This window comes from Pleurodeles waltl, chromosome 4_1 (assembly GCF_031143425.1).
Source record: "Pleurodeles waltl isolate 20211129_DDA chromosome 4_1, aPleWal1.hap1.20221129, whole genome shotgun sequence".
Lineage (NCBI taxonomy): Eukaryota > Metazoa > Chordata > Amphibia > Caudata > Salamandridae > Pleurodeles > Pleurodeles waltl.
Window position 1 is genome coordinate 717,046,068 of NC_090442.1, and position 26,331 is coordinate 717,072,398.

The following is a 26,331-nucleotide window of genomic DNA, read 5'->3' on the forward strand; positions in this document are numbered from 1 at the left end:
TTTTCCCCCTTCTTGTACCCTGATCTTTCATTAACCTCCTGTGTGTAGGAGAAATGCTAGAAATTTAATAGGATGAAAACGTTTTTCCTGCATGTCTAGAAATGAGTATCCAGTCAAGGGTGAGAGGAATAGGTCAATTGTTTGGTCACATACTCTATATGCCTGTGAGTAAGCAGGGATTTTGGTGATTTCTGGTTGCCGATCAGAGCTTACATATCTCAACAGACTTCCAGTTTGAAAAGTGGCTACAGTGCCTCACATGAAAGCCTTCTATCCGGAAGATCCATATTAACTTCCTTGAGCTCATTTATTCCTGAGTGACTGTTATGAAGGTGGGGTCATATAAACAAAATATTTCAGAAGTCCAGTGACATCCTCCCACTTTTTCATCTAAGGATTCTTTTACTAGTATTGGTTTATTACCTGATAACAACGAAGCAGCATTACTGTATTATCTTTTTTGTAAGACTCTAGAATAGAATTTGCCCTGGACAAAGCATTCTGTCAATTCAAATAGAAAGAATATTCCCATATTCCAGGTCTCTGGACAGCAATTAAAGAAAAGTTTCTCATCATTTGGATTACTGCATCTTTGCATGTCTGTCTTTTGCTATAGCAACACAATGTTTGTTTTTGTGTAATTTAACTAAATTAGCATTCTGCACACTTATAAATTCCTCTCCCAAAAATGGTTCAGGGTAGGTATTCTCTTTCTAAATGTGTCAGAGGAATACTGTCATTTACATTCAGCCTCTTAAATGAAGCAGACGTGAGCTAACTTTGAGATGGACAATGAATGTAATACTCTGTTTACTATGGCTAATATCTTATATTCTACCTTCAGGGTTACTACTGAAAGCGTTTCAGCAGGACATAAACTCACATGGATTGCAAAATTTATTTGGAAAATGCGTTCCCTGAAAGCCACAGTGATAACTTATCAGTGTTCCTTCGTAATTGATTCCAGGTATTCTTGAATTGGCTCCATACTATTAAATATCTGCACACTCCCATCCCAGAAGACCTTAAGCTTTGGAGGATAGAGTAGCTTTTACCTCGATTTGTAATGCTAGCAAATGTTTGAATACTGCATGAATGTGTTTTCGTCTTTTGTAGGGTCCCTAAATTGAGTTTTGATAAAATTACAATGTTGCTGTTCACATACATTAGGCTTTTTAATGGCACATCCACTGTCAGGAAACATCTGCTTAGAATTTTAGTATTGCTGTCTGTGTCCAATAGAAGTCTTTTTTCTACGCTTTGCAAGTCTTCATCCTTTCCTTGCCTTGAACTCACTCCCAGAATCCTCTGTTTTCACATGTGAATTGGCAAACTGCTTGTTAAAGATCCTCACGCCGTCCTCTCCCACATCTTTTATGGAAGCCCAGGCTTCTTAAATTTGGTGCACAAGCATTCTTTTTTAAGCGGTTCATTTTCACTTCCAGGTGGTGGTTGCTCTTTTTTTTCTCCTTATCTATTTCAGCTAATCACCTCTCCTTAACATAACACCTTTATTTAGCAGATTAATGGAGGATTCTCCCTTCTCCAGTTTTATTGTAACTGTCTGTAATTTACCCCTAATTAAGGTGGCGTCTGCATTCATGTTTGTTGTGGTTCTTGAATCCTCATACATTGCCTTGAATATTTTCTGATCTCTGCTTTTGAGCATTGCTAACTGCTCATGATCCCGGATGTCTTGGCCCGGTCAGAGAATTCTTGAAGTAACTCTGGGCTAGATGATGTTGTGCACGTCCTTCAAAACAGGGGGAAAAGCACTCACCACCTCTTGTGCTGATCTTATATTATTTGATGAGTGTGCTTCTCTGCTGCTCTGTTGGAGCCTCAAAATCAATAAAGGCTCACACTTTTCACTGCACCTCTGCTGCACATTCACCTCCCACCAGGGCTCTCTGTAATCCCTCTTAGCATCCTCAGGGTTGAATGCAGAAAACCTCAGTGATGCCTGCCTCCCCTTTCTTAGCTGCACACTGTCTTCTCTGGAGAGAATAATAGTTGGGTCAACAGCCCCACCTTAGTGTAATCATTTCCAATCTATTATTAACATCTAACCGTCCTTGCTTTTCTTCCATGTACACCACAAGATATAGCCTATTTTTTAACCTGTGACTTCCCATTCTGTCCATTCCCATACAATCCTGTCTGCTCTTAGGAGGAAGCTTTTTTAGAGTCTGGAGTCATTTGTTTTCACCCCTCTTCATCCCTTAATCTTTCACTACTGCCTTCAGCATGACTTAAAATGTGTTTACCCTCTGTCAATAGAATAAGCAGATTAAAGAATAGAACACTACATTCTTTCTTGTGTCATACATCAGTCCATCAGAGCTTCAGGTTAAGTTACCTTGAAATTTTTTCCAAATCATTCGTCTTCCTCTTAGAATAGAAGAGAACTTGATCGGAACTGTTTATTTTATTTGATTCAGCTGCCTAGTGACACCAAAAAAGTAACTTTCTGTCCTCCCCCACATCCGCCTGAATACTAGTGACCATATTGAAATTCCTAGCCCGACTTGAATAAAACTGTCATACCTTTTAACCATCTCAGCAGTAATTCCTGCCCCAAACTGGAGGCTGTGCCCTCCTGCTCAGAAGTTCTTACTTCAGCTTCTCTCAAGCACTTAGTGCACAAGTGGTGCAAACCTCTTCTGTCATTCTTTCCTTGATTAGCTGTCAACACGTATTTCACCACTATTTCTTATTTTACTTTGAAATAGCATTCTTTAACAGTCTTAGTCTGTCCACTATCTCTATACGACACGGGCCAGGGATTATGCAGGTTGCACACAAAACAAGGTAACTTAAACTTCTAGTCAATTGCACGCACTTAAAACCACAATAAACGATTCCTGTTCATATCCCATCGAGCTTAGTTTAGCAACACTGGTTTGCAATAGTTGCAGACTATGTCTCCGTCTCGGTTCAAGTCAGCCTATTGGTGACTGCAAACTTTCAGTCCGGCAGATGTACCTTGTCAACTGCTGGTCTCCGGCTGCCCATAAATTGGGTATCTTTAACTGATCAACAGGGACAAAGCCCCCTCTCCCGGTCAGATAATTTTTTACTCACTTTCAATCTATTCATCCCCCCCTCCTTCACTACCAACAAGGCATATGGTCCATTGTTGGCCTAAACTGAACCTTAAGGATTGGTCCACTATAGGTTCAATGAGTGGATTTCTAATTCATTGGACATAGTACTCCTGGTAAAGTTACACACTAACGTTGTGGTTTAATTCTCATTTACTGAACCTAAAAAAGGAATGTAAACGCCTTGAGAGAAGGTAGAGGAATTCTTTTGATGAGACCAGGAGACTGGAATACAGGATAGCCATCAGAAATTACCCTGCTGAAATAGGTCACACAAACCTACCACTACTCAGAAAAAATTGAAAGACCACCCAGCTCCCTTAAAGAGATCTTCAGATCCTTAGAGAGATTGCTGAGCATAATTCAGCCAGTTTTACTCCAGAAGCTTCTGTTGAGCATAGTAACAATTTGGCACTCTTTTTTTCTTTTTGTTCAAAAGAAGATAATGGTTATATATTCTTCCTTCCCCAATAGGCAAAATCTGGAAGGTCTTTAATCCTGGCAGCTCTCCCTACATCAACAGGATGCTTATCTTTTGGCCTTCCCCAATCTTACTGTTGAGACCCTTGCTGATGTTTTGCAGGTAGTAAAATCTGGCTCTCCTCTAGACCCCGCACCTCTCCAGGTTTTGATTCAGAGGTCAGAAAGTATTGCTTCTATTCTATTTGATCTGTTAAATGTATCTATTTGTAGTGAACAGGCCCCTTTCCAATGGAAGCATGCAGTAGTTGAACCGCTATTATAAAAAAATTAAAACCCAGACTTTACCCCCTTTGTCTAAATAATTACAGCCCGATCTCTCTGCTACCAGGAGCTTCAAAGACCCTGGAAAAGCATGTTAATAAACACCTTTCTGCCTTCCTTGAATCCTACGAGGTTCTCCACCCCACCCCACCCAAATGGGGTTTAGGCCAGAGTACAGAAAGTGCTTTGCTGGCAGTGGTGGAAAAACTGAGACGTTGTTTGGATCAAGGAGGCTCGGCTGCTGTCATTCTTTTACATCGTAGTGCAGCCTTCGATAGTGTGGATCATGCTACTCTCATTCGTAGAATTTCAAATGCAGGAATTAATGGCATGACACTAAAGTAGCTCACCTCCGTCTTGGAGAATCACACTTTTTCAGGTACTGGATCGATGCTGTTTCTCTGAAAGCCTTCACCTCAGCTGGGGGGTGCCTCAGGGTCTTCTTTAAGCCCCACACTTTTCAATCGGTATATGTACCCCATGGCAGAGATTGTGCGCACCTATGGGTTGTCACTAGTTGTTTCTGCCGATGACACTCAGTTGTTCATGTCAGTCTCCCGAGATCCAAGCTGATCACCTCAACTGACTCTCTACCTTCAATAGGTGGCTAGGTGGATGGCTAGTTGTAGATTAAAACTTAATGAAGACAAAACCTAGGTCATGTTACTGAGCAGTAACTTTTGTAACAGGACTCCTATGCTCCTACTGGACATTCTGAGGAACCTCCCGACCCCCTAAAGCTAGATAAAAAGGCTCAGGATGTGGCTAGATTCCAGCCTTACTATGGACCATCAAGTAAAGAAGCTTGCTGCCAGCTGCTTTGGGGTTCTAAGGCGGTTGAGGAAAGTCTTTGATCTTCTTCCTTTTCTAGCCAAAAGATTGATTGTCGATTCCCTTGTTATCTTGATTATGGTAATGCTTTATATCTTGGCTCACCTTGGTACATGTTAAATAGGCTACAGGTGGTACAGAATGCTGTCGCCCGTCGCCTGATGAACATTCCGAGACGCCAGTCCACCAGAAAAGCTTTGGCAGTACAACATTGGCTCCCAGTGGAGCAACGAGTGCAGTTTAAGACCCTTTGTTTGTGCATAGGGCACTTCACAGTAGGGCCCTCCCTTTGTTAAGATCTTTGACTTCTCTTTACATCCCTCGCAGGCCTCTTTGATCTTTTAGGGCCTACTTGCTGAACGTTCCTAAAATCCATAAGTCCCGGTTGGGAGGCCGTTATATGGTCTACTTGGTACCTAACCTATGGAACACTTTTCCTTTAGAGCTATGCCAACTTGAACATAAACTGTCCTTCTGCAAGGCCCTGAAAACCTGGCTGCTTAGGATTTAGTTATTTTGGTGTGGCTGGCGACCTGCAATGTCTGTTTAGTACTGGGAGGCCTTTGGTAGCTATGCGCTATATAAGAATTTTTTTATTGAAATAGAAAACTAGTTTACAGCTACTAGATTAACACTAGCTAAGTTATATGGTGCATGCTCAATGCTTTCCGTGCCCCTACCTCTGTCGAAATATTCCAAGGCAGTGGTTCTCAGAGAGAGGAGTTTTGAACTGTATAGTGTCGTGGGTCCATTTTAGTCTTGTTCGGACACATATATTTTAGCTTAGCTGAGGTCTGCGGCCTGTGCCCTTTTATCTACGTACACTGTTCAGTTTTCATGAATTCATTTTAGAATGGCCCGCTTTTCAGCAGTGATGTTTTATTTTCGCTATCAGTTGTCATTTAACGAAAGCGTTTTAATCATTCTTGTGCATGACATTTCCATTGTGTTCCTTGTCCTAAGATTGACAAGAACAGAATGAGAACGGTACAAGATAATGTTTGGTATTGCCACCACAAGACTGCGTAAACAGTCTATTACTTAGGCACATGTTCAAGACAGGGCTTATTAGCAGAACAAAACCTGTTTGCCTATATAAACACCATGTGGGCCAAGGTCATTAGTGGGGTCCTTCTGGCCAGGAATTTCCACCCATGCCATTTTGCAGTCGACCTTAGTCTGGTCTGTACAGCCAGATTAGGAGACGGAGGGCAGATCCTTGTGCAAGGTAACGGGGGTGGGTGAGTCTCTCATGGACTCAGAATGGACAGATTGGGATAACATTGCTATGCTCTCGCTATAGTCTAGAGATTAGGTGTTAGGCAGGAATCGTTTATCCATGTTTTTTGCAATATGTTGGAATTGTTCATCTTTACATCACTGAATTTCACAATCTTAATTCTGTTATGTCTAAATATTCTCATTATTGTAGCTCATTCATTTTATCGTAGATTGCGGTCTTTTCAATAAATCTATTGAAAACTATGTTTGCCTGTGTATGTGTATTAGACTCAGTGCTGATGAGAGGAAAGGGTATGGCTCGTTCACCGCGACTCCCCTGAGAATTCACTAGGGTGTCATGCGCTGTACTGCCACAAATCACCTTCACCCTTTGTGTCTGGATGAGGTACTGCTAGCAAGCTGGTAGGGTTGGACCGACAGTTGCCAAACCGATGTGGGAGAAACTCAGTCACCCGCAAGCGGTGGTGCTGCCACCCCAAGTCCAGCAGTCTTATGGAATCACAAGAGCCACAGGACAATAACTAACCAACAACCTTAAAAGGCATGTTATTTTTCAGCGTGGGAAACCATACTGGGAACGCAAGTAGCTGAGAACTATTGGCCACATACATGGTCTTGCACTGCAAAGTCATCCATCTACACACAGACATTTTAGTTGCAAAATTATTTTACATTGCTATCTCACTCTAGGTAGGTCCTCACAATGTTTCGCTCACTTGAGCTATGTTGGAGGGGATCTGGGGAGCCAGTTTGTTTCAAATCTTCTTGAGAAGCTGGGGTAGGGGGTAGGGGTGGTGACTAGAAGATGTTAGTATTGTTTCATATAATTCACTTTGCAGAAGTTTTAACTAAATGCAAGTCATCAACCGAAGCTTTGTTTTTTTATACAGGACAGAGTTAATGCAGATATTTATATTTTTCTCCTACAATTATCTTCAGTATGTTGTACAAGGGCTGGACTTATATGTTGTGAGTTTATTTATTTTGTGCACTCCTTACAACTATCACAATATATTAAGAATCCAATCCTTTGTAAAGGAGATCCATTGGTTCTGATCTGGATGTTCAATCACGGCATATGTAATATTGACATCTTGCCATATGTATGGTCTGAGTATTTTTTATAATTAAATTTGATCTTTCTTTCAAGAACCACTTTGTAAGAGCCATACTGAATTTAAAATACGTTGCAAATGGTGAAAAGTCAGCCTGGAAAGTGTTTTAGTAACTTCAAATTATACCAAACCAAGACTGAATTCGTTGTTAAGTGAGTCAGAATTTTTTTTGTCTTGGATCAAAAAAGCTGGCAAATTGCTTACACCAAAAACAAGAAGTCAGGTAACAATCGATCTTTCACCCCCACGGTTCACTCTAGAAGTATTAAAAATTAAAATTACAACCGCCAGTGGTGGGAAAGTTATGAAGACTAGTAAAATTGAGTTCATGGCAGACTATAAAAATAAACTATTAAAATTACAAAGTACACATTACTGCAATAAGATCGTTGAAGCACACAGTGCTCAAAAAGAGATTTTTAGAATCAATCATGCATCTGTAAATAGTTAGTCAAATAAAAAAAACCTTGCAAGAAGTCTATAATGAACTGGATTTATTCTTTATTGACCAAATAAGTGCACGTATAAAAAGTATTGTTAACAACCAAACATTATATTGGATCCCCTTTTAGTAAAATGAATCAGGTCAAGCTATCTGATTTTAGATTGCTTGGTATGGTTACTGCAAAGTTTAATCCTTAAGGTTAAGCCCGGAACTCCTCTTGAAACACATCCTCCGGAAGTAACAAAATGAATCCCTCCGATCATTAGGAAACTAGTGCTTTCCGTCCTTAATACCTCCTGTATTCAGGGTGAAGATCCAGAAAACTTTAATAAAGCCATTTTGTTTCCTCTATTTAAAAAATCGGATTATAACCATCTTATTTAGAAGAATCATCCACCAATCTCCTTATTGCCATACTGCACTAAATTATTAGAAGTACACATGGTCTAAGAAATCTGCACACACCTGCAAGGATCTATTTATTTAGATTCGCCACAAGCAAGGCCACAATAAGGAAACCTTGGTAATCTTCTGTTTCCGATGACCTAAGAGCTGATTCAACAAGGGGCTAGTATCTACTTTGTGATATTGGACCTCTCCGTAGCCTTCAACACAGTAGACCATGGCATCTTTTTGGGCCGTGTTCAGCCTTCACACATAAATGATACCCCTCTTGTATGGATGAAATCCTATTTGAAGGAACTGACACATGCTGACCAACTTTCCTCTTTTGTAGCAGAAAGAGTCCCAGTGAAACATGGAGTCCCAAAAAGGTTCTGCACTGTCCCCACACTTATTTAACATCTGTATCGGAACTTTGATAAGGGAGCTGACTGAGAGAGTGTGTCAGCTATTTTACTATAGCGATGCCTCTCAGATCCTGCTCTGCTTGGATGGTAAAACCTCTTTCAATAAAACTTTCAGGATACCATGCCCTTTGTCTGCGGATGGATGAGAAACAATCACCTAACTCGCAACACAGACAAAACAGAAGTGTTAATCATGGATAATTACTCAGATTTGTGGACTCATCATTACTGGCCTGCAAAAGTGGTCCCGCTCCCAACTCCTAAAAAGTCAGCAAAATGTCTGACAGTGTTAGTTGCTCACCATCTTTCATTGACACCACAAATTCACTCTGTGATTTCAAGGTGCGTTATTCTCCTGCCGACAATCAGGAAGCGACTTCCCTTTTTTTGAGTAACCGCTTTGAAAATAATGACAGCTATTATTGGTTCCAGACTTTATTATGCAAATGCTGTTTACTTAGGACTTGCTAAATGTGACTTATATAAACTGCAGTTGGTACGTACCTAAGTAGCAAGACTTGTCTTTAAAGCCTCCAGAAGAAAACTGACTGCCAGGAAAATATAGGATTCCGTTGAGATTGTAGTTTGGTCTTTAATGTCATAGGATGGCACCCCAATTTGTAGCATCATGGATCATTTGATATGCACCATCACACTCTCCTCATTCATCCTCAGCAAACTATTAAACAGTGCCTGGGTTTTTTTTAAACGAAGGCTGGGCGAATGAAGGTCTTCGGCAATGCCACAGTGGAATTCTCTTTGTGCATACTTACACACTGAAATAGGATTTAAATCTTTAAAAACCTCTCTGTTAACACGTGCCTTTTCTTGCTACGTTCTTGATTTGTTCCCATGAACAGCTGCTCTCACTCCTCTGAGCATTCTCATCACCTTCCCTTGCCATGAAACCACTGTTGAACGAGTTCTTTTTATTTGTGTGCTACAATATTTTCCAGTATGTTGTACACCGGACAAGGATCTGAATATGAGGAGATGCCCACATTTTATTTAAACAAAGTGGGAGTGTGCAAAATGCAGAGAATCTACAGGACATATGCATGTAGCAGACTGCTTCTGGTCTTCCCCCCAATTCTCTTCCCTCATATCCTACAGTTTTCAGTAGGCCCTTTGAAACCCTGCATGTAACAGTGTTTCTCCATTGATATCAGAAATAATGTGAATTAACATCAAAGGTTGAGGAGAGACCACACCTATGTAGTCAGTGGGCTGGCGCCACCCATTTATTGGTGTTATAGTGGTTTGCTGCATATCTAGAAAATGTGAGGCTTCTGTCCGGGTCTTTTATTGCAGTGGTTCTCTTCCTTCTCCTACCATCCTATTTAGCAACTGTACACTCTATGCTGCTGTCATTGGCTTTGTCAACGTTTTCATGAGAATCAAAGTCATTGGTCTGGTTCCATATCCTGTATATGTTTAGACAGTGAGAAATAATAATGTCACCTCTTCAAGATTCCGCCAGCTACATTTGCAATAGTAGTTAATAACCACTGAGTTAACCACTAGCTGTGGGTTACAGAGTAGTGTGATACCTGTCACAAAGTGCTTCAACACCTTGTCAGGGAAATGCAATTGCAATACAGTGCAATCTCCTTTTGCATATATAAAGCTTCATTCAAATTGCAAGCCCCAAACTTAGAAATACTTGTGGGTACTAACTGATATCTGGCTCCTCCATGACATTCAGCAATACCATCTTGGAGGGAGAACCATAACCTCACAAAGTACACAGCAACCTTGACTCAGAAGGTTTGCACAATCCAACAGCTCTAGACTGTATTGAAGAAATCTTCCACCAAAGGCTGGCATCCAGGACTCATTAAGTAAGAGTTTGATCTCGTGTTACATAGTCCTTTCATTGTAAAGTGCATTCTCTGCAAAGCAAAAGAACTGCATCAGGTGGAACGAGGTAATATCACCACCTCATCAGGAGATGTAAGGGGTGCCTGCCTGTCTTCATTTTCCAGGGGACCCTAAATAAACTTCTACTACCCAGTAACATGGAGAAAGAGCCCAGAATATTGAAGAACAAGATTCTATAAACTAAGTGAACCTAATATCCCCTCAGACGCTAACCATGAGTATGGTTTCCAGGGATTAAAGTTGGACAGAACTTGAAGGTTCCTGATATAGGGTGTCTGAGCATGATGGATTTGTAAGCAAAACAATAACATATTGTATCTAAGAGCCCACAAGTCATCTTTTAAGTGTGAGAATGAGTGTGTATAGTATAAATTCCAAGCATGTCCCACTCCTCAAATCCTATCGGGTTAGACAAGTTTGACAGGCATGTGCCAAACCAACCCCATTTCTTTTGTAAGTGTATCAAGCTTTCCAGTTGCCTTTAAAGTGTCCCCCTAAGTTTTGTGAATGTCACCAGAGCTGCAGAGCACTTTGATGGAAGGACGCACTCCATAAAAAAGTGGCCATGTTTTATTTATACATGTCAAGTTGGACCCCACCACAAATAGTCAGTCATGACCCACCAATTGATGTGATGCTGGTAAGGAGAATGGGACAGCCCAAGACCATCATTACTTATCAGCTTGTAACAAATGGTCATGGACACCTCTGGGACCCTATTTTTCCAGTTAAAATCTCTTTAATCCATTAATACTGTGTGTTAAAAAATGTACAGTGTTTTTGTAGGGTAGCTTTGCAAGATGTAGAGAAGATTGGGGAGAGATCATTTTGAAATGTCTGTCCCCTCCCTAGTAAAGGCCCAAGCAGAGGTCTCCCCGTCTTAAAGAGCTCTGGCAACTGAAACATGTTTTTGGACTTGCATTGAGAGTCAGACCCTGCAATATACACACCCCTGTAAAAACATCCCACCTGCTCAATTTTAATTTCTCACTGGGAGATGCTGCCATCTCTCTGCTCCTCTGCTTCGGATAGATACTGGTCTTGCCCCAATTAGTCCGCATTCCTGGGAAGCCCCAAATGAGTGTATCATGTATTCAGTCTATAGACCAGAACACACTGGGCAGCTCAGAAATGTATGTACACCGTCAGAGTATAGGGAATCCTGATCTTCTACAGCCTGCGCCCTTTTAAAAGCCTACGATCATGGTGTCTGAATGACGCCATTGGTTCCACTTTCAGTGAGAGCAAAAAGTGCAATAAAGGCCGCCTTATATCTCGCAGTAACAAAGGAGTCAGACAGCACCCAGTTAATGGGTTTTATGTATCTAAGTAGTAGTCTCACATAGTTAATAAAGTTTGAACCTAGATATATTTTATTTATGACTTTAAGTAAGTTGTCCAACACCTAGTGGAGTCTACTATTAGAACTACTGAACATCCATCTGGATTTACCATCAGAGCCATGACAATATGCAAATGTAAAGCTATGTTACAATGCATGGATCTACCTCACATAAAACTACTTTGGTTCAAGTAAACAAGCCAGGTAAAATGACCCTTAAGTGTCATTTTGTTAGGATGTTGACAAAAAATGCCTCCACGTTAATTAGAGGGATAGGTCTGTATGGCTCTTATTTGTAAGCCAGATCACTAGTTTAAAAAAAGACCACAGTCGCTGTTTCTCCATATTTAGAGGTGGGTCCCTCATAATCCTTCCATGTACCCATTTGGGCCAAGAGTTTAATCTGATTTTAACTGGTGCATGGCCTTAGTCACCTCAGTGTGGGAAATTGTCTCTTCAAGTGTACATGTTTCCATAAACATAAGGCATGGGCCACTGGGAGTTTTGTTAAAAAAGCATGGACTTTCCTGGTGTAAATTTGAAAATATTGCAATGCAGGAAGTCTCACACGTGATCTTGTCCAGAACCTTAATGATATAGTTATATATTTCTGCAATGAGGTGTTTTGGCTATGCCCCCGGTGAAGGTTCATGGATTAAATTTGGTGGGCTTCTGTAGTAAAAAAAAAAAAAAAAGGGTAAGAGTTTCTTAACGGGCAACAAGGTGTATGCTGCGATTCTTCAAGAAAGCATTCCAGATGGCTCACCTTCACTCTCTCAAGACAACCCAAAAAGTGTAGGTTGCTCCACCGAGCCCTCTTTTGTTACCTCAATTGCAATTTTTACATCTCTTAGACCTATTAGTATAGACAATGTAACCATGGACAAACAGAGCTATTTGCTTAACTAAATAGGGGAAGGACGGAGAAGAAAAGTAGGATACCAGGTAAATTAGTCTAATCAAAATGTTAATCTCCCTGATACAGGTAGGGATGAATGTTGTCTTTCCAGGGTGATAATTTTCAACACTAATAATCCTCTTGGTTGTTGATACAGTACATCAATTCCCCACTCCCCTAAGCAGGAAACACCCCAGGGGTTTTCCATTTGGGGCTTAAGCCAACCTAGGTAATCTGACAGAGACATGTAGCCTCAGATTCCTTAACTTAGAATCTTACCCAGGTGCCAGCCCAGATCCAGAAACTTTTTCACCCTAGTACGTCTGGGCATTGCGCGACTCCTTTACAATGTTGTCCGCCGGATGTGATGTCAACGGAGTCCATATAACTCCCCTGCTGATGTCAGATCCTTCTTTTCCGCTCTTGCAACGTGGATCCGGAGGCGGTTGTTCTGCCCTTTTTTTTTTGCCCTCCTTCGATGTTTTTGTCGTCTTCGAAACTGTGCTTCTTATGTCTTTGGGGTTTAAACTCTGTGGATCCTATGGACAGCAGACGTCAGCTACCAGTCGCCATTTGTGTACATGTGGTGCCTGGGCGAGCACCTTGATGCACAAGACTGCAGCTCCTGTTAGTGAGTTCGGCCGAAGGCTCTATGTGAGCTTAGGGTGAAGATTGTAGCAGCGCAGATGTTGGATTCTTGGTCTTCCCGTCACATGAAGTCTCCTCAGTCTGACGTCCGTTCATGGGGTCGATCGAGGAGTCGCTTTCATGGACGTTGGTCTCTCAACGTCCAAAGGTACATTGTGCAGGCAGTTGAGGCCTCAGCATATACCAATCCCACCGCTGTCGACCTTCCGTCATTCCTCAGCAGAGAAGATAAGGTTAGAGTGTACCCTGCATCTTCCTCCCTTTCCGAGAGATAGAGGCGACTCTAGACCAGATGCGTGCATATTATACTTCCCTGCATGCAATCTTTGGTCAGCCACCTCCTTCTGGAGCGCCTTTTGGTCCCAAAGAGCTATGAAGTGCCTTGACTGTGTCCACACTGGCGTGTTTGCCCTCGGCTTCAGTTACACCTTCGGTATCAGTTGCCGTAGCTACTGCGACACCAGTGCACAGCCCTTGAGGGTTACCACCTTCGGCGCCAATATCCAATTGCCGTCTCGGGCGACTTCGCTGGCAGCACCGATGGAAGTCTGCTCCTCCACTCTGTCTGATGTCTGTGTCGACATCGAGGCATCTCCTTCTTGATTTCAAGAACGGCCTCAGTAGTACCTCCTCAAGTCTCCGCCCCTGTTGTTCCTATTGCAGGAGATGGTGGAGAGGCGTACTGGAGTCAGGGCCTCCTAGGGAGGACAGCTGGTTGGCTGATCTAGCTACTGCTAGTGGCTTAGATTCTTCTTCAGCCTCAGGCCTCTTTTCACCTCCTGAAGTGAGTTGCTCCTTTGCAGATATGTGAGTTTTTAACCATGTTCTTACAATTTTTGTATCCCTTTTCTTACAGTTGTGTTTTCACCAATTCTTTTTCCTGATGAGGATGTTCTTCCTCGTGGGTATTTTTTCGTATACGTAGTCTTTTTCTCCAGTACTAAATCAGCTTTCCTTCTGGATAAAAGAATTTCACCGTGGGTAACTTGCTTATGACACCTGATTGACATGCTAAAGTGGAAGTGTTTATTCTATGCTCTAATATAGATGAGCTTTCTATGTCTCCTGTTTTATGGTGTTATTCACCAGTGCTTACTTCCACATGTTGAGATGTCGTAGCATATGTTATTATTCTCCCTCATTTTTCTTCTTCTCTGGTCATTTACTCTTGTTCTTGACTGGTTTCATGACACTTAGACACTTTCGAGGGTCTCAGTTTACAGCCTCTTCTCCTGGGTTTTTATGCTTTGGTATTTGATTCTAAGTTAAGGAATCTGCGGCTACATGTTTCTATCAAATGAACAAGTTACTTACCTTTGATAACGATGTATCTGGTAGAGACAGGATCTAACCGCAGATTCCTTAAGGACCCTCCAATCCTCCCCGCCCTGTGAACTGAGTTCCTCTGTGGTCTCCATAGATTTCATATTGGGCCTAGGGGATATATTTAGGATTTGGGGGATGTTTGGCACAATTGTATTTTATTTAAAGCACACTATTTCCATTACCAGTTTCTATTGTGGCTCCATGTTTTAAGTGTGAAACATTGTCACGGAAGAAACTGACAGTGCATCAGCTGGGGAGTTATATGGACTCCATTGACGTCACATCCAGTGGGCGACGTCATTACGGAGTCGTGAGACCCCCCTCTGCCGACGCCCAGGCGTACTAGGGGTAAAAAGCTTTCGGATCCAGGCTGGTTAAGGAATCCGTGGCTAGATCCTGTCTCTACTAGATACATCGGTGCCGAAGGTAAGTAACATGTTCGCTTCTGAAATAGGCCTCTGGCTCAGATGATGTCACAGATGATGATTGGGGAAATAGGGGCACTTAATTTTTTTCACCATGTTTTTCAATAGTTTTGGGCTGTTTCAGATGTCTGAGAATTGCAGAAATTAGGGATCTGTTCAGAATTTTAGGGCATGCTTGTGCTCGTCAGCAGGTAGACATCTTCCTTTGTGTAGAATCTTTTTCAGTAAAATGATTTGAGAACTTACAAATTTTCAAGCATTTCAATGTGGCACAGAATTTTTTAATGCAGCTTTTAGTTGTCCTTGTTCCACAATACCCATCTCCGTGCATCACATTTTGCTACGTTACATTGTGAAAATATTCACAACTTGTGAACAGCCCACAGCAGAAAAGTCAATAGTGATGGCAACTAACATGGCGTAGGCAAGGTAAGAACATTTTGATCCTATCTTGAGTCTTTGTTTTCACCCAAATAAAGCTGGATTTCTAGTTTGTGGCAAATTAAGAACTTCGCTGTTGAGAGGCGCTATTTTTGTGAAACTCCTTCTATGTAATAAACTGTTATGTAGGCACTTTTGCTTTATGGATTGCGTTAGTTAGCTACAGTAAGTCATTCGTTGTAAAATGACATTATGAACCGTTTAGGTAACTACACCTGCTTTGTTAACGTTTACTGATCATTCTTGCACATTCACATGGTTAAAATGACAGATGAGTGAACTAGGTTTTCAATTAACACATCCAAAATAAGGTTGTATTTTTGGAATTTAATGAGTTTGGTCTGGTAGATGTGGAAGAACGTTCTACATATTTACAGAAGTTTTGTTGGTGCAGCCCATTTAGTTCTGCTCCTGACAATTGTTTGTATTACAGTGCATGATCAATATTAATGGAGGCATTTGCACATTGCAGGTTCATTATCTGTTTGGCGGCAACCCTGGAAAATCCTGTTCTCCAAAAATGAGATTGGATGACTTCTGGTCCCTGAAGCTATGTCGACCCTCGAAGGAATACTTGCTGAGACACTGCAGATATCTTATTCGGAAACACAGGTGCTCTATTGAAATAGTCTTTTTTTGGTTTTTGTAAAGCCATTGCTAACACGAAGCACTAATAGTTGTAAATATTCACCAAAATGGCAGTTGTAAAAAAACATTCTGCAGCATCGTCTGATCTACATCTGCATGTTCTGATGTTTAAGTCTCTTCTACAGGCAGATTTTAGCTGTCTGCGGTCAAAAGATCTGTTGTGGACAGTGCCAATAATTTCAGCTGGTTTTCAGTCATCTCATTTCATATTAATTGCTGGATTTCTTGTCATTTTTGTTTGTTTGCCTCCTATTTGTTTGCTCTCCTTTCTCTTTCTGTGTTTGTCCCTATACCAGAGTGTAGCTACTTTACCATCCTTTTGATTGGATGCCTTGCATCCTTCCACTGTTTGCATTCAGGAAAATATTTATTTCTTTTACTTTCAGCACTCCATTGAAGTGCATGTGCTTTCTGGTTATCTCCTGCGTCTTCTGTGTACTGCTTCCCCCATCACAGCCCCATTCAGCTTGCTCGCTCATGTGTTGCTCCCCTTACGCAATATCCTGTTCAGCTTTTTTTTCCCCCCCACGTTTCTCCTTTGCCCCTCTTTTCTCAATGCTGTTGCCCATCGACAGTTGTTAGTGACTCTTCTGCTCCTCCCTGTTGCACTTTACTTTTGATTTAATTTTCAGCTTGTCCTCCAACTCCTCCCTTACTCCTCTGACCCTTCTAACCCTTCCCTCTTGGCTCCCCCTTATCATTCTCCCTTTCCTCGCTCCCCCTTTCCTGTTTCATGGTAGCTTCTGCAGTTGACTTTGCTAATTCCAGATGCTTTTATCACGTGCCAGCATTCGCATTAGTGGTTACCAGATGTGATAAATGTATAGAAAACAAGTAGAAAACATGGTTTTCTATACCTTCAAAAGGGCTTCCGTGTTGTGTGGTACAACGTGATGCCAAAACGCAATTGCCATCTGGAAAGTATAGAAAAAATGATTTGGTATAGAAACTACATTTTTGGTTCTCCCTGTCTAATAAACTATTATATAAGTAGTGTTGTCTTACAGATTGCCTTCGTTATCTACAATAAGTCAGTCACTGTAAAATTACATTATGAACTGCACGGGTAACTACACATGCTTTGTTAAAGCTTGCTGGTAATTCTTGCTCATTCAAATGGTTAAGATTATTGTTGAGTAAACTAGGTTTTCAAGTAACACATCCAAAATGAGGTTAGATTTTAATGAGTTTTGTCTGGTACACATGGACGAAAGTTGCAGATATAAACATGATGAGTAAAATGAAGGCAATACATGTTAATATTATGAAAATTTGCAACACAATTGATATAAATGAAAGTCCCTGATGTAATTTAAGATGGAATCGGTTTACTCAGTTCCTTTCCTCCCTGTTAGCAAAGATACTAATATTATGAGGTTTCGAAATGGTGCATGTTAGGAATTACGTTATTGGTTGAGGGGGATGTAAGCCCCAGTCAGGCAACAACCACAATCCTTGTCAGTGTGAACCACGAAAGTCACTTATTCCCCTGTGCTTAGCCCTCTGGTAGCTTGGTACAAAGTAGTCAGGCTTAACATAGGTACTATGAGTAAAGTATTTATGCAGAACTTGAGCAGTAAAGTGAAAACAATACAGGAAAAATCCCAAACCAATTTAGGAAAATAGGGTACATTTTAATAAACAAAATGATACAAGAAGGTAAAAAATCCAGTCAGTAGAAGCACAGACATTAAATTTTGACATTTTAAGTAGATGTATGTACAAAAAAAAGAATCACTCGCGATCAGCTGGTCATGCTAGCCCATGGCCAGATACAGTGGACAGGCTAGTCCACCTGAAAAAGTTACCTTCTCATAGTCGGGGGCGAAGAGTTCTTTTCTTGGTGTAGAAGGCCGCGAGGAGCAGGGAGAGCATTGTGGATGGTAATTGCTGTAGCACGAAGAGGAGGCTGGGCAGTGTAGACTTTTATCACTGTAGCACAAAGAGCCAGTCAGGCATTTCACCATGGGGTGTCGTTGCTGTAGCTTGAAGTGCAGATTTCACATTGCTGGCTGCTGCTGTGGCACCAGAACTTCTCGTTGGCGATTGTCGTGCATGGCAGAATCTCGGCACAAACGGGCCTTTTTGCGGATGTGGAAAACCTATACTTTCAGTATTTCACCATTCTTTTTAGATGGAGCTTAACACGTCAGCCAATGGTCCAGGGCCTGTGGAGACACCCCTTGGGATTCAGTAACTCGCTCCAGCAGAGGCCTGCAGGGCTCAGGCAGATCTAGTGCTTCGGGTCAGTTGGGAAGTTGCAGGGAAGCCTCTGTAGCCTATGTCATGTCCCTGTAGCTCATACAGATCAGCCAACGGAACCTTGGAGTCATTCAGATTAGCCGGGGATGAAGGAAGTAGCTCCAGTCTTCTTTCTCAGAGAGCATGGCAGATCTCTGGTAGCAGCTGGGCAGTCCTTTAGTAGCAGCGGGGCAGTCCTCTGGTTTCAATGGAGTCCTCCTTATTTAATGTCCAGAGGTCCAGAGTGTACTGAAGATTGGCTCTGGCTTGTGCCAGCTTTTGATCTATGGGGTGGAGGCACTCTATCCTACCTCCACACCTGGTTCTGGAAAGTTCTTCCCTTCCTCTGTCAAGGCTCCAAGATGTCTGGATTGACAAAAGTCTAATGTCCATTTCCTTTGAAGTGTAAGTGGGGCAAAGCACAACTCCGCCCCCGCCATCATGGCAGGATGGCCCATTCTGCCAACAGCTAGTCCCCTTTGTGTCACTGTCTGGGAGCAATACACAAACCCCAACAGCAGAGCGATTTGCAGTCATGTGACCCAGGTCAATGAAAGTGGGCACAACTGGTTAGGACAAGAAAATGCCTTTCTAAAAGTGGCATTTTGAGAATTGTGACTTAAAAACCGACTTTACCATTAAAGAGGGGGTAGAATTTCAATGTATTTGAGTCTGAACATGAAATCTCTATTTGCCCCCAAACCAAAGTTTTGCGGCATGAATCCTTTTCTAGTTTCACATACTCTGCATTAGTCGACAATCTAATGGTTGGGTCCAGAATTGTCTTTTTCTTTCTTTTTTGTTTCCCATGTGGGCATTGTTGACCATTTGGTGCTATGTCTGTCCCATGTATGATGTCAGACGACGCCCTGGTTGTTCCTATGCATAGCCGCCATGTTTGGATTCTTTTTTCTTGTATTTTGGCTTTTTTCTCCTCGTGATAATTTTTTTGGCTTACCTGGTTGCATTATCTCTCATTTCTGGAGAAGTGGTTAAGTCACATGTGAATACAGGAAACTCTTCAAGCTGCGAAGCTACTCTTACTGTTAAGTAGCCATTTTGTTTTGCAGCATGATTCCTTTTCTGGATTTACATGGTGCCCATTAGATTACTTAGCGTTTTCCCTTAGATTGGTTGGAATGAAATGAGGATAAATTTGCGAACAGGTGCTGTAGTACGTTTTGTCCCACCTGTGCTTCATAGTTCATTTGTACGTCCACAGAGTAATGTTTTGTGAATGTGCTTGGAGATGCCCATGTTTCTGCTGCGCGGATAGCACATAGTCAATGGGTACGTTTGCTAGCATTGCTAACATTGCACCCTTTTTCCTTGTTGAGTGTGCCTTTGGGCCTGTGAGTAGTGTCATTCTTTCCCCTGAATAGCATTTTTGTATGGTTTCTACAATCCATCTTGAGATTGTCCCTTTAGTTACAGCAGGTCCTTTGGTTGCTTTTACATAGGATACAAACAACTGCTTTACTTTGGGAAACTCTCTTTTCGATAGTAAATTAGGGCTCTTCTAACATCCAATGTGTGTAAGGCCCTTTCCATTTGAGCTTGTAGTTTCCTTAAAGAACACTGATAGCTGTTTGCTTTGATAACATGAAAACTGCTTGGTACCTTTAAGAGAAATTGTGGGTTGGTCCCGAGCACCACCTTGTCCTGGTAGGTACGGGTCCTGTATTGTCAGTGCTTGTAGTTCACTCACTCTCCTCAGAAGTCATGGCGATTAGGAATGCCGTTTTAGTGTGAGTGACAAGGTCTGTTTTGTGCATTGGCTCGAAAGGTTACCTCCCCTCACCCAAACTATTTCCCTTCCCAGTTAATTCAAAGTCTCTTCAATTTGGCGTGCCTGTAGCAACATGGAGGGGAAAATGGAAATTAATCAAAGGACGCAGACTGGACTCCTAATTTTAGGATAAACATTTATGCCCTCTAATACGAGCCTATGCAAAATATAAAATGCAGCAGTTTTCTCACTGATCGTTAGTTTCCTCATTGCTATTACCAAATGAGGTCCGCAGCCATAGACATACAAAAAGACTCAAATTAAAATACTCCCTACAAGTATGCTGTAAATGTTGCTGAGATATGGAGACCTTTTTAAAGTGAGAGTATTTGCATTCAGTTCAACAAGAATGACCACATGAAATATAACAAAGGAGAAGCCAATATTTATAATGCGTAATTTAAGAAAAAGACTTAGAAATTCTGTTTCTGTAATTATCAATGTTGGCATTAACATAATATAGACGATTTAAATGTGACCCTACTTTTTGAGCATAATACTTTTTGGCAAGTGCTACTTTGAATATTCACCCTTTCAGGTGTTCCGATTGCAACACAGGGGAAATCATTTGTCGATTAGTTTGTTCACCATGCAAGGAAAATAATTCCCATTATTCCAAGATGGCCACGAGGTCTTCCATATAACGAATGAGTGCATTTTCTCTGTTGTGCCCTTCATGTGGTACACATAAGTGCCAATAGAGGCAACAGTATCCGTGCATGTTGCTCTCAAGTTATTTTGTGTTGATGCTTTTATTTTTTGCATCGTTTTCATTGTTACTGAGAACGTACCCTTTTTGACAGCATAGCTTGAATGGGAGTTTTCTTTTCTTTTGGCTCCTGCAGTGACGTACATCCATAGATGCTATATTTTTTATCAAGAAAATATCTAGGATTATGTAGTGGGATTGCCACTGAGTGGGCGAGGTCATCTTGCAAGCCCACACCTTTCAAGGTGTATTTGGTGTTGGAACACTCTAAAGCGTTTGTTTTATAGTATTGAAAATGGGGAGCTTAACACGCTTTGGCAAAGCCAATAGGTTTCACCTCTGTGAAAATGTTTTTGAAGACATGTTGCACAGTGGCGCTAGCTTCTGTACAACGCGGCTTAACGTTTACAAAAAAAAAAAAAGAGCTGTGACGCAGCCATGCTTTTTTTTCTTTTTCTTTTTTTTGTTACTTTAAGCAATGCTTCACAAAACGTTGACAAAACCAATAGATTTTGCAGAGGCAAAACCTATTGTCTTTGTCAGTGCTTATTATTTTTCATTCAGCACTCCAGGAGGGTGCATGTGTATTCTAGTTCTGTCCCTTGTGTGCTGCTTTCCCCCTCAAATGCCCATTACCCACGCACCCTACTGTGTTGCTCCTCATCTCTCCCAGCTTGCCTGTAAAAGCACCGTAACATGGATATTTTTGCTCGGTAATGGCTGAGGAGCAGACTTTAAGAGTTTGTTTTATCGTCTGTATCCCATGTATTGCATGAAAGCACCAACTTTAGAACACAGAGGCTTTTGTGGCATGGGAGAAGGGCTATCTCCCTGCACTCAGCTGGCATTTGAGCCTGTTTGCGTCTCTCGTTGGCAGCTTCTATTTTTTCATATGTGTTTACCCTCCCTGAACCATTTTTTTATTTTTAGTTAAGCACTCCATAAGAGTGCTTGTCATTTCCAGCTGTCTCCCATGAATGCTTCCCCTCACACCATGTCACTTTCGCGCTTGTATGGTTTAGCACCCCTGCTCCTTCTTCCTCGTCCATGTGCTTCTCTCGCCTTGCTGTTGCTTCAACTCTTACCTCACCTGCTGTTACACAAAAGAATACAATGGCTGCGTCGCAGGCTTTGTTTTACTCATTTAAAAATGTATGCCTGCCATACAAATTATTCTTTATTCCGGTTCCTTAAAGATGTGTAAAATAGGAATTACATTACTGGATCTCCTGCAGAAAATGTACTACTTTGTCTTGCACTAACCTGTGTGAGCTTCCCCTCAATATAGATACTTGTTACTGATAGTTTTGTTTATAGAAATCTGTCTGTTATAGGTTAGTAGCCTCTAGCAAGGGCCTCTAACAGGGCCAATAAGGGAGCTTCCGCCTCAGGACATTGACTTGCCACGCTCCCCTTTCCCCCGAACACATATCACCTGCTGGGGGGAGATTACAATTGTTCCTTCCTTGTTTGGAAGAGATCACCTCAGATATTTGGGTTCTAAGCATAGTCCAACATGGGCAATCCATAGATCTGTTCTTAACTCCACCAAACATTTTTATTTTCTCCAAGTAGAGGTACATGCGCTCCTGCCCAAGGGGGCATAGAGCCAGTGCTCTAACAACAAAAAGGTAAGGGTTTTACTCCCTGTACTTTCTAATCCCCAAAAAGGGATGGGTTCCTCAGACCAATCCTCACAGTTATGCCCCTCAACAAATTCATTCTATCACAACATTCCCATATGAGAAACATAGGATGTTATTCCCCTGCTGCAGCAACTTGACTTCATAATCACTTAGATCTGAAGGACACCTACCTCCACCCTGCTCATCAGCACTATCTTAGCTTTGTGGTAAGAAGACACTACCAATTGAAGATGCTACCCTTTGGGATTACCACAGCCTCTTGGGTGTTTACAAAATGCCTTAACAGTTGCAGCCGCCCACCTCAAGAGCCCAAACAGTCCGCAGTGCCTAGCACACACTCCGGCTACCATCTTTCTACTCCAGAGCTTGAATTCAGAATTAATACCACCAAATCCCACCCCCACTCCTTTCAAATTTGCCAATTTTCTAGGGTCTTAGTGCTGTTGCTGCCAAGGCTTATCTCGACCCTCAAAGATTGATAGTTTACCAGCCGCTTCTCCTTCTTTGTAGCCAAATCATCATTTTCCAGTCAGAAGAGTGATGGTCTTCGTTTGGCTAATGGCCTCCTGCATTGCTATTGTTCCCCATGCTAAACTAAATCCATTGCAATAATGCCTTTCAGCACAGTGGTCACAAGCTGCTGGTCATCTACAGAATCTAGTGTTGTGAAGGCCTACTACTCATCGCTGTACAACGGTGGAACCACAAGAAACTGTTGTGGGGCATGCCCTTCAGTGACCCCAATCCTGCAAGTGACCAACACCACGACTGCTTCTCTCGTTGAATGGGAAGAGCATTTCCACATCCTTACAGTTCAAGAACAGGTGTTGCACCTCAACTACACACAGCTTCTTGCCATCCACCTAGCCCTCAAAGCCTTCCTCTAAATCATTCAGGGAAAGGTTATGCTGATAAAACCTGACAGCATGTCCACAATCTAATACATGCAGGGGCAGTACTTCATCATCACAACTTTCAGCCAAAGATTTGACATTGGGCCATTCACAGATGTATTCATCTCCTTGTGGAGTTACCTACTGGAAGCGGACAACAACTTTGCTGACCTGCTCAGCAGGGTGCATTAACAAGTCCACAAGTGGGAATCCCACCCACAGGTCCTGCTCCCTTGCCTCCAGTTCTGTGGGTTCCCACAGATATATCTGTTTGCAACTCAAGAAAACACAAAATTCCAAAATGTAGCCTCCAGGATCCAGTGTCTGTGGGCAGTGCTCTATGGATGAATTGGTCAGGGATATTTGCCCAAGCTTTTCCTCCTCCCCTCTGCACATGGTAAGGAAACTCCAGCAAACGTCTCACCCTCATCTTGGTGGCTCCCACATGGGCCACACAATCATGGTTCTCAGCTGCTCTCCTGGAGATGTCTGCTTCTCCTCTCAGAAAGCTTCCCAATAAGCCGACCTTCTCTTGCAGCAACAGGGCAAGGTCATACACCCCCACCCTATGCTACTCAGACCAGTGTGCGGCCCCTGCGGTCTCAGAGTTTGGTTATCTTAGTCTCTCACCGTAGTGCATGGGTATCCTAAAGGAATCCTGAAGACTCGCTACTTTAGTCTTCTATGCAGCAAAGTGGAAAAGGTTTGTTCACTACTGTAACTCTAAACATCTTGACCCCCTTAAAACCCACAGTCTAAGATATTGTCTTTTATTTGCTTCACGTACAAAAATCAAGATTAGCGTATACTTCAATACAATAATACCTTGCGGCTATTGCAGCAGACATACAAAACAGGGAAAATGGTTCCACTTTTAGAATTAAGGGTTTTTGCGAATGTTTCAGCCTTCATGAAAACCGTTACTCCCGCTCGTTCATTGTGCAGAAGAAGGACTTTGTCCTATTTTAGATCTCAGCCCTCTGAACGCCTTCCTCTGGAAGGACAAATTCAGCATGCTAAACCTAGCCTAAGTCCTGTCTGCCCTGAACCTTTGAGATTAGATGGTGGTGTTGGACCTGGAGGACCTTTATTTTCACATCCCCATTCTGCAAGCCCATAGGCGCTAGCTGCAGTTCATGTCTGTCCAGGGCCATTTTCAGTTCCGAGTGCTTACCTTTTGGCCCAACGATGCCCCCCGGGTGTTCACGAAAGGGATGGTGGTGGTCACAATGTATCTATGGAAGTCTTCCACTACCTTGTCGACTGGCTGCCCATACCAGGTACGATCCAGGCAGTAGTCAACCACCTTCAGATGACTGCAAACCGCCTAACATCATTGTGGTTCACCTTCAATGAGCGGTAGTCATGTCTGACTCCTTCACAGACTCTCTCCTTTATCTGAGCCATTCTGGATGTAGTATAGTTTCAAGTCTTTTCCCCAGTGCAGAGAATCTATGATATTCAGCCTCTGTCCTGGATCTCAGTATAAATTACTCTGAGACTTCTGGGATTGTTGCCCTCCTGCCTCCTGCTTATGTCACATGCCCAGTAACAACATGTAAGCTCTGCAGTGGGACCTGAAGTTCCAGTGGACCCAACATCAGGTAAATCTGCTCAATTATGGACAGATTTCGGAGGAGACTGCAAAAGATCTGCAGTGGTGGCTACTGGACTCTGATTGGGTCAGTGGCAGGCCCCTCACCTTACCCCACCCAGAGCTGACAGAGTCACAGATACATCACTGCTCGTTTGGGAAGGGAATCTGGGAGAAGTGAAGATCAGAGGACTTTAGCCTATGGCAGAGACTTGACACCACGTTAACATGTTTGAGTAGAGAGCAGTTCACTTGGTATTTAGACTGTTCCTGCCTACTATCAATGGATAGCTGATGCTGGTGCTCATGGCTACCTCCACCACTATGTTGTCCTCCACCAATCAGGATGGGGTCTTGAACCCTGTGCCAGGAAGCCTTTGGCCTCTGGAAGTGGCTGAACCGCCAAGGGATTTCCGCCATGTTCTTTAAACACCACACTAGACTAACTCAGTCGCAGGCACCTGGGAGATCACAAATGGCACTTATACCTGGAGGTGGCACAGTCTTTCTTCCAGTAGTGGGAAGAACCCTGGCTCAATATTTTCGCCATCTCAAGATTATGTAGTTTTAGCACGTCTGTACGCTGGTGTTTCCAAAGCAGTTCTCCCTCGCAGATGCATTTGATCTAGAGCAGAGTTCAGGGCTCCTGTACACCTTTGCAACACTTCCTCTTGTGCCTAGAGTTCTGAAGAAGATCAGGAACAGCCAGGCCCAAGTCATCCTGGTGGCTTCAGATGGGACCAGGAGGGTCTGCTACTTGGAACACCTGTACATGAGTATCTGACCTACAATCGGGCTACCACATAAGGAGGACCTTATGTCTGAGCAACTGGGCAGCGTCCTCCACTCAAATCTTTGTAACTTGCAACATTATGCATGGCAGTTTAGCAGCAGCAGTTGACTGTTTGGTTTGCCGTCTGAGGTGGTAGATGTCATCCTTACTTTAGTCACCCCTCCGCAAAACCTATTTATGCCAGACACTGAGACAATTTGTAACCTGGTGAGTCCCCAATAAAACAGACCCATTACAAGCAAATCTGTTGGTTTTCCTTTTGTTTTATCTTTAGCCCAGTAAGGCCTTGCAGTGGGCTCAGTAAAAGATTGTTTGTTAGCCCCATTGGCCTTTCTGTGTTTGTTTGGCCAATAGTTTTTGTTCAGATTACTTGTTGTGATGAGATTTAAAAGTTTGACATGTTACCTTCCAAGCCATTTATGAAAAATCAGTGGCGCCATAAATTGGTCTTAACGTCCCTGATGATGTGTATGTTCTTCGAGGTGATGAATAGCTACTTACTGCGCTTCCTTCTGACCATAAAAAAACTATATCCCTCATTAGTTACGTGGGCCCATCACATGAGTGAACTGCAGACACTTTCAATGAAATTGCCCTACATTAAATTTTTCCAGGGCAGGTTGGTTCTGTTGACTTGGGCTGCCTTCATATCAAAGGTTGTGGATCCCTTCCATATTGGGAAATCCATCACTCTAGCAGCGTTCTCCCCCTCATCTCTTGAAAAAAGAGAAGGTCCATCAGTTGAACCCAAACCTGATGAACAATCA

General features: G+C 42.4%; 1 protein-coding gene across 2 annotated transcripts in view; it reads left to right on the forward strand.

The window, feature by feature from the left end:
• The window catches only part of MKLN1 (muskelin 1), a 568,922-nt gene that overhangs the window by 480,241 nt on the left and 62,350 nt on the right, over positions 1-26,331 (forward strand). For both annotated transcript variants that reach the window (XM_069229308.1, XM_069229309.1), the window contains exon 15: positions 15,724-15,863. In XM_069229308.1, the coding sequence (XP_069085409.1) occupies positions 15,724-15,863 (140 nt within the window). The remainder of the gene's footprint in view (positions 1-15,723; positions 15,864-26,331) is intronic.